The sequence below is a fragment of the Oncorhynchus nerka genome, linkage group LG21 (assembly GCF_034236695.1).
Source record: "Oncorhynchus nerka isolate Pitt River linkage group LG21, Oner_Uvic_2.0, whole genome shotgun sequence".
Classification (NCBI taxonomy): Eukaryota; Metazoa; Chordata; class Actinopteri; order Salmoniformes; family Salmonidae; genus Oncorhynchus; species Oncorhynchus nerka.
In genome coordinates, this window is record NC_088416.1 from 28,003,536 (window position 1) to 28,017,095 (window position 13,560).

Below are 13,560 nucleotides of genomic sequence, written 5' to 3' on the forward strand. Positions count from 1 at the left end.
CTCCTCTTTATCAGTTTGGAAATGTGTGGGAAGGATAAATCCCTTGAGGTGAGGTGACCTATCTTGTTTCTGAGAGGGTCCTGGAGGAGACATGTATGATATTCTATAGATTGAGGCTTCTACTGTGAAGTGGGGCCGAATGAGAGAGGATTGAGTCAGAGGTCTGCCAGCAGTCACTGCGCTGGTCAGTGATTTTCTGAAGATGATGATGGTGGCGGTGAAGATGATTCACTGAAGATGAACACGACGGACTCACCTTGGATCCCTCCTTGCCTGCTGCTCCGGGTAAACCCATCTCTCCAGGGGGTCCTGGTGACCCAGGGTGTCCTCTGTCGCCGTTAGGTCCAGTCTCACCAGATTTACCCTAACGACAACCCCGGAGACAAAACAAGACAGGAGTTCTCATTACCCCACAGCTCTCATTTATACGTTTGATTTTCATTGTCACAAACAAACTACAAATGTAGTTCTAATCACTTATTGGATAACTCACCTGTGGTCCGATCACACCCGTTGGCCCATGTGGACCAGTCTTGCCTTGGAAGCCCTGAGAGAGGAGAGATGACAAGTGAGAAAACAGCAAGTGAAGCTGTGACCCAAAGCTAAGAGCTGAGAGAGAAAGAGCCAGCCTGACAGACAGAGAGAGAAAGAAAGAGAGAAAGAGAGAGAGAGTTGTTTATGGATAGGATTAGTATCCTTCAATATGTAGCCCACTCTAGCACTTCAGTAATTCAGCATCCAAGCCACAGCTTTTGTCTTGCCTGTTGTTGTGGTGTTATTAGGGGTCTTGATGAGTGTTGTAATCTATGTCCATATTTGTACAAAGGCAAAAAAGTAACTAACAACCACATAATTCCTGGGTCATCATTGAATCTCAGTTTAACTCACTGGCTCCCCTCGCTGTCCTGGATGACCTGGTAGTCCGTCTTTTCCTACTGCTCCCTGAAAAATAATATTGCACTTTTGATTAGCATAGACACACATGCACACTAGATAGAGATAAACAGTACAGACAGACGCAACATAAGACTGGAATGAAAAACAGAAACATGTGAAACAATGCAGGGGCTCCCCAGTGGCTCCTGTCACTACAGACCCTGGTTAGTTTCCAGGCTGTATAACAACCGGCCGTGATTGGGAGTCCCATAGGGCGGCACACAATTGGCCCAGCGTCGTACAGGTTAGGGATTGGCCGGGGTAGGCTGCCATTGTAAATAAGAATTTGTTCTTAACTGACTTGCCTAGTTACATAATGGTTAAATACAAAAATGTAAATAAAATAAATAAAAGCTGCTTGTCATTTGACACATCACACTTACATTAGGTCCCTTAGGTCCTGCCTCACCGTTCCTTCCCTGTGGTCCTTGGGGTCCCTGTACGATCAACCAGACAACACAAAGACTCAATCCAGTTGACTATCTTTACCAGTAGGTATCGTACACTGTAATGTATCTGTGAAGCATTATGATGCTTTTTCCTAGCAGGGTGTTTTGTTGTAATATTATCATCCTATGCTAGCTATTATTAGATATGCTATTATTAGCTGTGTTATATTATAGCTCAACTCTGGGGTTGTGAGGTTGTGTGTCAGACTGAAGCTTACCTGGTCTCCAGTGGATCCTGGTGGGCCTTCGTGTCCAGAGGTGCCCTGATTGGTGGATCATGTAGAAGGTGGAGGATTGGGATAGAGAGAAACACAGTTATTGAGCCTGTTGGTATATTCATTCATTTTATCAAAATATATATTTTTTACCATTGTTAATCATTTCATTGGTGGTCTTTTGAAAGGACTCCTGAAATAACTGATTTCAGTTTCAAACATGTAGCTGCAGAGTATTGTAAGTATTATCTCTTTGCACCAGATGGCATGGCATGCTGTGCTGAACAGTAACACTTACAACAGCGCCTGTTCCTTCTCTCGTTGTGAGACAGCTGTGCACTGGCCTAAACCCACCTTGTCTCCTGACTTTCCTGTCGGTCCTCGTGCTCCTCTCCCCCCTCTGGCACCCTATGAAAAAAACAACATCAACATAATCCTTCTTATGACAACAGAACTCATCCATAGGAGAAGGATACATGACAAGGGGTGAATGAGAGTTCCTACGACGTAAATCAGTGGTCGCCAACCGGTCTGGTTTTCTGTATAAAAAAAAACAACAGCAATAAAGCCTTGCGTTCCTATTTCTTAAAATGAGTTTAGTGCTGGTGGTAGGTGTACTTTTTCAACAATGTCTGAACTCCACCTACCTGGCAGGCCCGGAGAGCAAATCAAAAACCCAGCGCTGGCCAATCAGATAGCTCAGATCACTGTCTGCACAGTTTCCTTGAGCCATAGGCTGTCAAAAGAAGCCTCGAACGCACAGCAAAGTTGATAATGTGGGATTTCTAAACATTTAAAAACATGGCTAGAGAGAGATTCAACGAATACAGGAAAGAGCTGCTGTTTTTATGAGTATGTTTATGTTTAAGCTGTTATTCAGGACTTTCAACACTTTGATAAGCCATTAAAATGCTAACCATCAGATGCAGGCCATTAGTCCAGTAAAATAAATGATTATGATGTGCCTCACAAGTAATACAACAAATGATCTACTACCAATGTGATCATATACCTTCAATTTAGAAATATCATTTCTAAATAGTCTGAGAGGAACAACATTGGCAGGGTAATTCAAGCATAGTGATAACGTATTGGGCCTTATAGCTTACTGCACAAACCTCATTATTACTGAACTGTTTTTAACTGATTAATGTTGCATAGGCTTATGTTTTTTAAGTCATGTTAATCTTTTTATCTGAGCGGTAGATCTCGGCTTGCTGAGTCAAGTGATCTTGACTCAGAGAAGGTTGATGACCACTGATTGTAAATTAATGGTGTGCAATGTCAGTTGGCGAGAAACCGTGACTCACACCTCACCATAGGCCCAATGCAATAGAGATCAACAGACTCAGATGCTGTAAGACCAGAGGAGAAATCTAACTCACATTAGGACCTCTCTGACCCCCAGTTCCTGCTTGACCAGATGGACCCTGCAGAAGAGAAATGCAGCATTATCATCTATCAGTGAAAACAGTACAGGCAGTTCACCAAGCTTTGGATGGTTAGAGGAGAATTACAGTAGAGGGTTTAATACGGTTCAATGTGGTTCAATACAGTTCAGCATGGTTCAATACGGTTCAGCATGGTTCAATACGGTTCAGCATGGTTCAATACGGTTCAGCATGGTTCAATACGGTTCAGCATGGTTCAATACGGTTCAGCATGGTTCAATACAGTTCAGCATGGTTCAATACGATTCAGCATGGTTTAATACGGTTCAGCATGGTTCAATACGGTTCAGCATGGTTCAATACAGTTCAGTATGGTTCAATACGGTTCAGCATGGTTCAATACGGTTCAGCATGGTTCAATACGGTTCAGCATGGTTCAATACGGTTCAGCATGGTTCAATACAGTTCAGCATGGTTCAATACGGTTCAGCATGGTTCAATACAGTTCAGTATGGTTCAATACGGTTCAGCATGGTTCAATACGGTTCAGCATGGTTCAATACAGGTCCTATGGTTCTCACCCGTCTTCCTTTCTCTCCCAGAACTCCGGCAGAACCAGGGAACCCCACGGATCCCTGGAGAACACACACAGAGGTTAACCATCTACAGCCTTACATTAATCATGCATCAACCACAACATTTAATAAACTAATAATGAACCACAGTATCGAATTAAGCAAAATCTAATCCATAAGTCAAACACACTGCCATAAATACGCCATTAATCAACCCGCTAATGAATTGTTGTCACTAATGAACTATTAATAAAATACCTATTTTTAAATCAGCCATTTATCATGCTTTATGTTTTATTTGACAGCAATGAGCTGAGCCAAAGAAATACACACTTATTTCTGTTTCAAAGTTTTAATGTAAAACAAAGTTTTAAAGCTCTGAATTGGATTTCACCTTGAGCCCCTGTCTTCCTGGGTATCCTGGCAACCCTGGGACACCCAGTTTACCCTGAGGAAGGAGAGATAGAGCGAAAGAGAGAGAGAGAGAGAGAGAGAGAGAGAGAGAGTGAGAAAGAGAGCGAGAGAGAGAGAGAGAGAGAGAGAGAGAGAGAGAGAGAGAGAGAGATTAACAGAAAAGAGGAGTGGAATCATTATGGTTGACTTGGCAACATTGCCAAAAACAAAGTGCATAGTGCATGCAAATACTGTATGACATGGTTTAAGCAGGGTGTTCATGTGATTACATGTACTGTAGCCGACACGCTGAACACGCATATATCCATACATCTGCATAATCCCAATAACTCATACATATTGCATAACCAGACACATACAGTAAATGTTAGACTAGTGAAATAATGTTTCTGTACCTTCTCTCCAGCTATGCCAGCACCTCCAACCTCTCCTAGGGGTCCCGACTGGCCCTTAGGCCCCTCTGGCCCATCCTCTCCATGACCTCCTGTGACCCCGTTATCACCCTACACACGCACACACACACACACACACATCACAGAGAGAGATAGAGAGAGAGAGAGAGAGAGATAGGGAGAGCGAGAGAGATATAGGGAGAGCGAGAGAGAGACAGAGAGAGACAGAGAGAGAGACAGAGAGACAGAGAGAGAGAGACAGAGAGAGAGAGAGAGACAGAGAGACAGAGAGAGAGAGAGACAGAGACACAGAGACAGAGAGAGAAAAAGAGAGGTAGATAGGAAGAAAGAGAAGCAGACAGAAAAGCAGGTCAGACTAAGTGAGATCTCATCTCATTCTACATAAAATACCTTATTTGTTCAAAATGAAAACTGATCTGAAGCGTGTGTAGTCTGGCGTAGGTACACTCTCACCCTGTCTCCCTTGAGGCCCATGTCACCTTTGAACCCGGGGAAGCCATCTTCACCCTGCAATGTGAAGAGGAGAAGGAGACAGTGATTTCTAATGATTCATGATGATTCATGATGATTCATGAATCACAGTACTGAGATCTGGCAGGTGTCTGATCTATTAGATCTCTATGGGGGATGTCATAATAAACCATGAAGTAGAAATGAGATGCCTTTACAGTATCTGACAGTGAGACAACTGGTACTTTGACTGTGAGTAATCCCGCCTATTCTTCTAGTTGTACAGCACAATTACTGTGAAAATGACTCTTTTCTCACCTTCTCTCCTTTACTCCCCTTCAGACCTCTCACTCCATCAGCCCCCTGTGAAACAGACATTCAAATACAAATAGAATCAGAACAGGCCACAATATCACTGATAATCACCATTCAAGATGATACTGTACTAGAGTACTGTATTCAGAAGTAAATAAAAGTACTATCAACAGCATGCTTGGGTTGTCACTAAACCATGTTTTTATTGTATTTTACTGCCACAACTACTGGAAGAAACACCATGATTTTACCCTGGAGAAGGACTTATGAATGACTATTGATTTGCTCTTAACCTGTCATTGCCCTGCTATTGACCAGTTATTGACCCTCTATTAACGATTGCAGACGAGGTCAGCTTGCGCCTTAACGACAGTGACCTAGAGGTGGAATACTGGTGGTGTGAATATTACTTTGAGTGAGTAAGCATTCCCAGCAATGACAAAATTTGAATTCCATGTGCATACGCTAAATTCACACACACGCACGTACACGAGTACACACACACACACCTCCACGCTCACACACACAACATAATCCCACCCCCCACACACATAAACACCTTCCTCTCTTATCCAACATTGTCATTTCTACTGTCCATCAAACGTTATCCCCACTGTCATTAGATCTCCTCCTGAGAATACACTGCTCTCTCTGAACCTGTCAACTGTCAATCACACACTCACACACACTCCCACAACATGTCCATCACAGGTAGAGAGATTGAAATGTCTGAGGGAATGGCTATCTCTGTCAGCACGGTACATTTGAGGACATTTCAACCGTGACCATTACATAGCATCTGACTCACCTTGACACCGCGAGTTCCTGGATAACCAACAGGCCCTTGGGTTCCAGGCAAACCCTGTACGACAAAACAACATCAGGATTCATCTGTCTGAAAAGCACTATCCATCATACAGAAGCTAGTGAGCAATTGTGTTGGGCGAATGTAGTCAAATCGCACAATGGCAATGAGTGCTTTTGACTGGACAATGAGGACGAGTGCACTTTGTGATCATTACCATACCGCTGATGAGCGGAATGGATTGACGTGACTGCTCAATGACAATGGCATTGTGAAAATACAATGCTGAAAAGGATGAGTCAACAAGGGTGATGAAGATGATGACGGCGATCTAACGTGGACGAACATGATTGGAGTGGAAGGGAGTGTCCGATGACAACGCATTCAGTGAACGTGATTGGATAATATGGACGTTTATATGACAGCACAGTGGTATGATGACCCAGGCAGGTCTAACGGGCTGTACTGTAACTCACATTGAGCCCCTTCTCTCCTGGAGGGCCTTCTCTTCCTGGATGGCCCTGCACACATTGAACAGACATAGCATATTAGAAGTCTTATTATGAGACATCATAAAGGCTCACACGTGTTTATAACAAGTAATACAGCATTGTACCAGCCGGCGGTACCTTACTATTATAACTATCCACAGATCTCCAAGTCTGTTTTAAGAAACAATCAATGGAGCTTGATGGACAGTGCAAAGCTAAGGGAATACAGCACAACGTATAGAGGGACTTGGAGGGTGCTGTGTCTGCAGAACACGACAGTACACACGAAACATAAGCCCTGTTTCCTGTTACGTAAAGCCATGTGGATGGACGTTTAGCTAAGCCCTTTTGTAAACAGATCCATCATTCAATAGAGCTAATTGAAATGCTGCGTTGGAGATCTTTCCTAATGCCTTCTGTTCTCCCCTGCTGGTGGAGAAGGGGTAATGCACCCTGGTAAGGTCAGCGCTGCTGAGGAAGAATCAGATGGATGTACTTACAGTTGGGCCATCGATACCAGAGAGTCCTTGCAGCCCACCGCTCCCCTGGGGACCCTGTGGGGGACAGAGACAGATCATGAGTGGTGAAACGTACTGTATATTCAAATCAATCTCAAGGGTAACAACCAGGTTACAACAATGTGATACAGGGTATATGAGTTTTTGACTATGAATAGCCTTTAGTGCAGCCATACTCAACCGGTGGCTACCGACTTTAAAAATAAATAATTTAAAAAACTTGGCCTTTCAATGTATTAATGTGGTTGAGAGCTGTAACTCGAATGCACAAGCTGCAATGTTTTACATTTGGTAGTGTATGGGAAGTTTTCCTCTTGTTGTGTCATTCACTGACAGACATTAGAGAGCTATTTCTAATCTGTCAGAAATGCACAGCTGATTAACTAACCCATGTTAGCTAGGTAGGTATGTTAGGCTAACCAGTTATCTAAATCTTGTAGTTATCATGGCCAGATTATATGCCCATGGGGGCCCCCATGGATTTTGTTGACACAAACTGAAGGAAATTAGCTTTAAAACTGCACCATTTTCTCTCCGCTCCATGACAATATGAAGAATTGCAGGGAAATTTAGTTAAGAACTGCTAAACGTTCTTTCTGCCATCAAGAGGAGAGTGAACAGTCTGGGGTCATGTGGGTCACGAGGTGGGGGTTTGTTACTACGCCGATGAAGGCAATATCCATCCGGACCTTTACCACCTAGGAAATAGTAGTTGAGTAGCCCTGCTATAGTGTGAGGAGGCTGTGGTGTGTGATAGCACAGAACTGACTCCCTGCCTGCCTGTGTGTTCCAGTGTGTGTTTCCGGGATATTCATTTTCTATCTAGTGTCCTCTGTAATCTGAATGGGAGCCAGGAGTGGCTGGTACTGGGTCACAGCGTTCAAGGCCAGCCTCCCTCGGGGCGGAGCTGATAGCGGTCACAAGATCAGGTCTTTAAATCTGAAATGAAGAGAGATGCATGGTGCCTACCTTCTCTCCTGGCAGGCCGATGGGACCCTGAGAACCAGCAAGGCCCTGGACCAGAACAAAGCATTAATCAGGTTAGTGTGTGTGTCTGTGTGTCTGTGTGTCTGTGTGTGTGTGTGTGTGTGTGTGTGTGTGTGTGTGTGTGTGTGTGTGTGTGTGTGTGTGTGTGTGTGTGTGTGTGTGTGTGTGTGTGTGTGTGTGTGTGTGTGTGTGAGAGAGAGAGAGAGAGAGAGAGAAAAAGAGTAGAAAGAATAAGAGAGAGTAGAAAAAGAAAAAGTGTTGAGACTGTGTTTTTTATGGATGATGTTTTTGATGACATGTTGTTGTGTGTTGACATTGTGTGATTACAGGTTACCTGTAATCCAGGATTTCCTTGTTGACCGCTGGGCCCTGTCTCTCCAGGTGGCCCCTGAGACAAAACAACAAGAAGTGTCACACACTTTCTCTTCACACAACCCTGGTCACATGGTCAGAGCCCCACATGCTAGGAATCCTAAACAGGGTCATGGGACTGCTACTCCACTGTGGTCAATGCTTTTGCATAAACATCATCTTTAGAAAGCTTTAGAAAGCTTTTATTCACCCATTATAGTCATCATGGATCAACTGTTGTCATTTTGAGGTCATGAAAACTACAAGTCCCATTTGAAGTTAAAAATACTGACCAGGTTGCCCTTTGACCCTTGAACTCCATCCACACCTGTAATACCCTGAAAGAGAAAGACAGGTAATCAGATTTAACTGTATTTGATGTTATCTATTAATGTCAGACTGGTTTGAAGGGTGTTAAATTGCCTATAGGAACAGCGTTAAGGTGAAGGTTGGATGTTGACTTACTGGCTGGCCAGGTGGCCCAGGGGACCCTCTGGGTCCGACAAGTCCTCTGGCACCCTAGAGTCAAACACAGCACACTGATCAATACTGTATCAGGTTCATATAAGCTCATGTGTACATCCTCAAATTATGACTGAAATACAGGTACAGGAAACAGTACCAGTCAAAAGTTTGGACACACCGACTCATTCAAGGGTTTTTCTTTGTTTTTACTATTTTGTACATTGTAGAATAATAGTGAAGACATCAAAACTATGAAATAACACATATGGAATCATGTGGTAACCAAAAAAAGTGTTAAACAAACTATATTTGATATTTGAGATTCTTCAATGTAGCCACCCTTTGCTTTGATAGGGTGGCTGGAGTCTTTAACACTTTTTAGGGCCTTCCTCTGATTTATAGAGGTCATTTCAGGAATCTTGGTCCCGGTGATGTACTGGGCCGTACGCACTACCCTCTGTAGTGCATTGCGGTCAGAGGCCGAGCAGTTGCCATACCAGGCAGTGATGCAACCCATCAGGATGCTCTCGATGGTACAGCTGTAAAACCTTTTGAGGATCTGAGGACCCATGCCAAATCTTTTCAGTCTCCTGAGGGGGAATAGGTTTTGTCGTGCCCTCTTCACGACTGTCTTGGTGTGCTTGGACCATGTTACTTTGTTGGTGATGTGGACGCCAAGCTCTCAACCTGCTCCACTACAGCCCCGTTGATGAGAATGGGGGCGTGCTCGGTCCTCTTTTTCCTGTAGTCCACAATAATCTCCTTTGTCTTGATCACGTCGAGGGAGAGGTTTTTGTCCTTGCATCACATGGTCAGGTCTCTGGCCTCCTCCCTATAGGCTGTCTCATCATTGCCACTGTTGTGTCATCAGCAAACGTAATGATGGTGTTGGAGTCGTGCCTGGCCGTGCAGTCATGAGTGAACAGGGAATACAGGAGGGGACTGAGCACGCACCCCTGAGGGGCCCCCGTGTTGAGTATCAGCGTGGTGTTGTTACCAACCCTTACCACCTGGGGGCAGCCCGTCAGGAAGTCCAGGATCCAGTTGCAGAGGGAGGTGTTTAGTCCCAGGGTCCTTAGCTTAGTGATGAACTTTGAGGGCACTATGATGTTGAACACTGAGCTGTAGTTAATGAATAGCATTCTCACATAGGTGTTCCTTTATTCCAGGTGTGAAAGGGCAGTGTGGTGTGCTGTTGAAAAACAGTTGATAGTCCCATTAAGCACAAATCAGATGGGATGGCGTGTCACTGCAGAATGCTGTGGTAGCCATGCTGGTTAAGTGTGCCTTGAATTCTAAATAAACCACTGACAGTGTCACCAGGACAGCACACCTACACCATCACACCTCCTCCTCCATGCTTCACGGTGGGAAGCACACATGCGGAGATCATCTGTTCACCTACTCTGCGCCTCACAAAGACACGGCAGTTGGAACCAAAAATCTAAAATTTGGACTCATCAGACCAAAGGACAGATTTCCACCGGTCTTGTTCATTGCTCGTGTTTCTTGGCCCAAGCAAGTCTCTTCTTTTTATTGGTGTACTTTAGGAGTGTTTTTTTTACAGCAATTTGACCATGAAGGCCTGATTCACACTGTCTCCTCTGAACAGTTAATGTTGGATGTGTTTTTTACTTGAGCTCTGTGAAGCATTTATTTGGGCTGCAATTTCTGAGGCTGGTAACTCTAATTAACTTAACCTCTGCAGCAGAGGTAACTCTGGGTCTTCCTTTCCTGTGTCAGTCCTCATGAGAGCCAGTTTCATCTTAGCGCTTGATGGTTTTTGCGACCACACTTGAAGAAACTTTCAAAGTTGTTGAAATTTTCAGGAATGACTGACCTTCATGTCTTGAAGTAATGATGGATTGTCATTTCTCTTTGCTTATTTGAGCTGTTAACATGGATTTGGTCTTTTACCAAATAGGGCTATCTTCTGTATACCAACCCTACCTTGTCACAACACAACTGATTCGCTCAAACGCATTAAGAAGGAAAGAAATTCCACAAATGAACTTTTAACAAGGCACACATGTTAATTGAAATGCATTCCAGGTGACTACCTCATAAAGCTGGTTGAGAGAATGCCAAGAGGGTGCAAAGCTGTCATCAAGGCAAAGAGTGGCTACTTTGAAGAATCTCAAATCTCAAATATATTTTGAGTAGTGCAACACTTTTTTGGTTACTACATGATTCCATATGTTATTTCATAGTTTTAATGTTTTCACTATTATTCTACAATTTAAAATATTTTTAAAAATAAAGAAAAACACTTGAATGAGTAAGGGTGTCCAAAATTATGACTGGTACTGTATATACAGTATATATTTGTGTGTGTGTCTGTATGCGTGTTTGTGTGTGTTTCTGTGTGCTCATCATGCATTTGTGACTCCGTGTTTGAGAGAGATTGTATGTATGTTTGAGTGTGTGTTAGTAGTGTCTGAGGAAGAGCGAGTTAAATGTGCCTCTGCGCATATGGGCAAGTGTGTATTTGTGTGAGAGTGAGTGTGTGTGTCTGTAAAGAGAGATGAAGCGGGTTGGGGGGTGTCTCTGCGTGTGTTGTTTTTGTCAGAATCACTCTTTGTACCTCGGCCAAGCCACCTGTTCCAAAGCCACATCTGTGATCTCCCTTGAAGTGATTGATATGGAAATATAATCATTCAGGCCAGGATTTCATCTCTACCATCTCTCTCTCCCTTTCCTTCACTCTCTAACTCGCTCTTATCTCATTCACCACCCACTGAATTCCTCTCTCACATTTATCTCCCTCCCTCTCTCCCCCTTCCCCCTCACTTCCTCCATCTCTCATCCAAACCCCCTGAGTCTCTCCCTGGTTTAAGGGCTCAGACACACCAATAGCGTTTGCTTGTGGAGAGTACTGTAGTTACGAACTGAGTGCAAACCGATTTTACATGTTGAATCACGGAAAATGACATTTTCGCAAGATTCTGACTCAGACGGCCTCAACAGCGCGCTGAACGGTAAAGGATCGGTAGATCCACATTCAGTGTGAGCCTTAACACAGCCTTCCTAACATGTCTAATACAGTCCTCTATTTCTCTGGTCGCTGGGTGATCCATTTAGAGAGGCAGAGCCCCACTGGGCCTCCTCCTCACCTGCTGGGATAAAGATGGAGTGTGAATCGTAGACAATCAGCCTGGGCACACTGCGGTCATAGAGCCACCTGATGGGTGGAGGAAAGTGTGTGTGTGTGTGTGTGTGTGTGTGTGTGTGTGTGTGTGTGTGTGTGTGTGTGTGTGTGTGTGTGTGTGTGTGTGTGTGTGTGTGTGTGTGTGTGTGTGTGTGTGTGTGTGCAAAATGTGCCGAAGCTGCATTTGGATGTGGTTACTCACAGGTTCACCGGGCTGTCCAGTCGGCCCTACGGGTCCATCTAAACCCTAAAAAATGACACAGAGATGTGTGAAAAATGCAATGTTTTTCAATTTCATCTCAATGGTGAGTGCTTTGTCCTGGGTGCTTTGGTACTGTGGTCCTGTCGGAGAATTTCCTCTACCGATCATGGTGATGGCGTCCTTCACTTTTACCTTGCCTCGTGGAAAAGGGGTTTCAACTGCATCCACAAGTATAGCATAATACATTTGACATTTCTCTCATTTAGCAGATGCTCCTGTCCAGAGTTACATTAGTGAGTGCATACGTTTTCGTACTTTTTCGTATAATATGTATGTACGTATATTATACAGAACGGTATGTGGCTCTGGTTTCCATATGCAGCACACATAGAAATGGAATTCAAATTCTGTGTCTGCCCATGGGGTCCATGTTTCCTGGATTTTGCTGAAGGGGATGCTGGGTATGGTTACTTTGCTGAAGGGGATGCTGGGTATGGTTACTTTGCTGAAGGGGATACTGGGTATGGTTACTTTGCTGAAGGGGATGCTGGGTATGGTTACTTTGCTGAAGGGGATGCTGGGTGGGGTTACTTTGCTGAAGGGGATGCTGGGTATGGTTACTTTGCTGAAGGGGATACTGGGTATGGTTACTTTGCTGAAGGGGATACTGGGTATGGTTACTTTGCTGAAGGGGATACTGGGTATGGTTACTTTGCTGAAGGGGATGCTGGGTGGGATTACTTTGCTGAAGGGGATGCTGGGTATGGTTTCTTTGCTGAAGGGGATGCTGGGTGTGGTTACTTTGCTGAAGGGGATGCTGGGTATCGTTACTTTGCTGAAGGGGATGCTGGGTATGGTTACTTTGCTGAAGGGGATGCTGGGTATGGTTACTTTGCTGAAGGGGATGCTGGGTGGGGTACTTTGCTGAAGGGGATGCTGGGTATGGTTACTTTGCTGAAGGGGATGCTGGGTATGGTTACTTTGCTGAAGGGGATGCTGGGTATGGTTACTTTGCTGAAGGGGATGTTGAGTATGGTTACTTTGCTGAAGGGGATGTTGGGTATGGTTACTTTGCTGAAGGGGATGCTGGGTATGGTTACTTTGCTGAAGGGGATGCTGGGTGGGGTTACTTTGCTGAAGGGGATACTGGGTATGGTTACTTTGCTGAATGGGATGCTGGGTATGGTTACTTTGCTGAAGGGGATGCTGGGTATGGTTACTTTGCTGAAGGGGATGTTGAGTATGGTTACTTTGCTGAAGGGGATGCTGGGTGGGGTTACTTTGCTGAAGGGGATGCTGGGTATGGTTACTTTGCTGAAGGGGATGCTGGGTATGGTTACTTTGCTGAAGGGGATACTGGGTATGGTTACTTTGCTGAAGGGGATGCTGGGTATGGTTACTTTGCTGAAGGGGATGCTGGGTATGGTTACTTTGC

At 44.4% G+C, this 13,560-nt stretch overlaps 1 protein-coding gene across 1 annotated transcript in view; it reads right to left on the reverse strand.

The window, feature by feature from the left end:
* The window catches only part of col5a3a (collagen, type V, alpha 3a), a 102,500-nt gene that overhangs the window by 25,076 nt on the left and 63,864 nt on the right, over positions 1-13,560 (reverse strand). Inside the window, exons 20-39 of the mRNA XM_065006505.1 lie at positions 12,126-12,170; positions 8,776-8,829; positions 8,604-8,648; positions 8,294-8,347; positions 7,942-7,986; positions 6,955-7,008; positions 6,440-6,484; positions 5,967-6,020; positions 5,162-5,206; positions 4,847-4,900; positions 4,376-4,483; positions 3,961-4,014; positions 3,573-3,626; positions 2,986-3,030; positions 1,955-2,008; positions 1,604-1,648; positions 1,320-1,373; positions 889-942; positions 494-547; positions 257-364 (exon numbers count right to left, since the gene is read on the reverse strand). Coding sequence (XP_064862577.1) covers positions 257-364; positions 494-547; positions 889-942; positions 1,320-1,373; positions 1,604-1,648; positions 1,955-2,008; positions 2,986-3,030; positions 3,573-3,626; positions 3,961-4,014; positions 4,376-4,483; positions 4,847-4,900; positions 5,162-5,206; positions 5,967-6,020; positions 6,440-6,484; positions 6,955-7,008; positions 7,942-7,986; positions 8,294-8,347; positions 8,604-8,648; positions 8,776-8,829; positions 12,126-12,170 — 1,125 coding nt within the window. The remainder of the gene's footprint in view (positions 1-256; positions 365-493; positions 548-888; positions 943-1,319; positions 1,374-1,603; positions 1,649-1,954; positions 2,009-2,985; positions 3,031-3,572; positions 3,627-3,960; positions 4,015-4,375; positions 4,484-4,846; positions 4,901-5,161; positions 5,207-5,966; positions 6,021-6,439; positions 6,485-6,954; positions 7,009-7,941; positions 7,987-8,293; positions 8,348-8,603; positions 8,649-8,775; positions 8,830-12,125; positions 12,171-13,560) is intronic.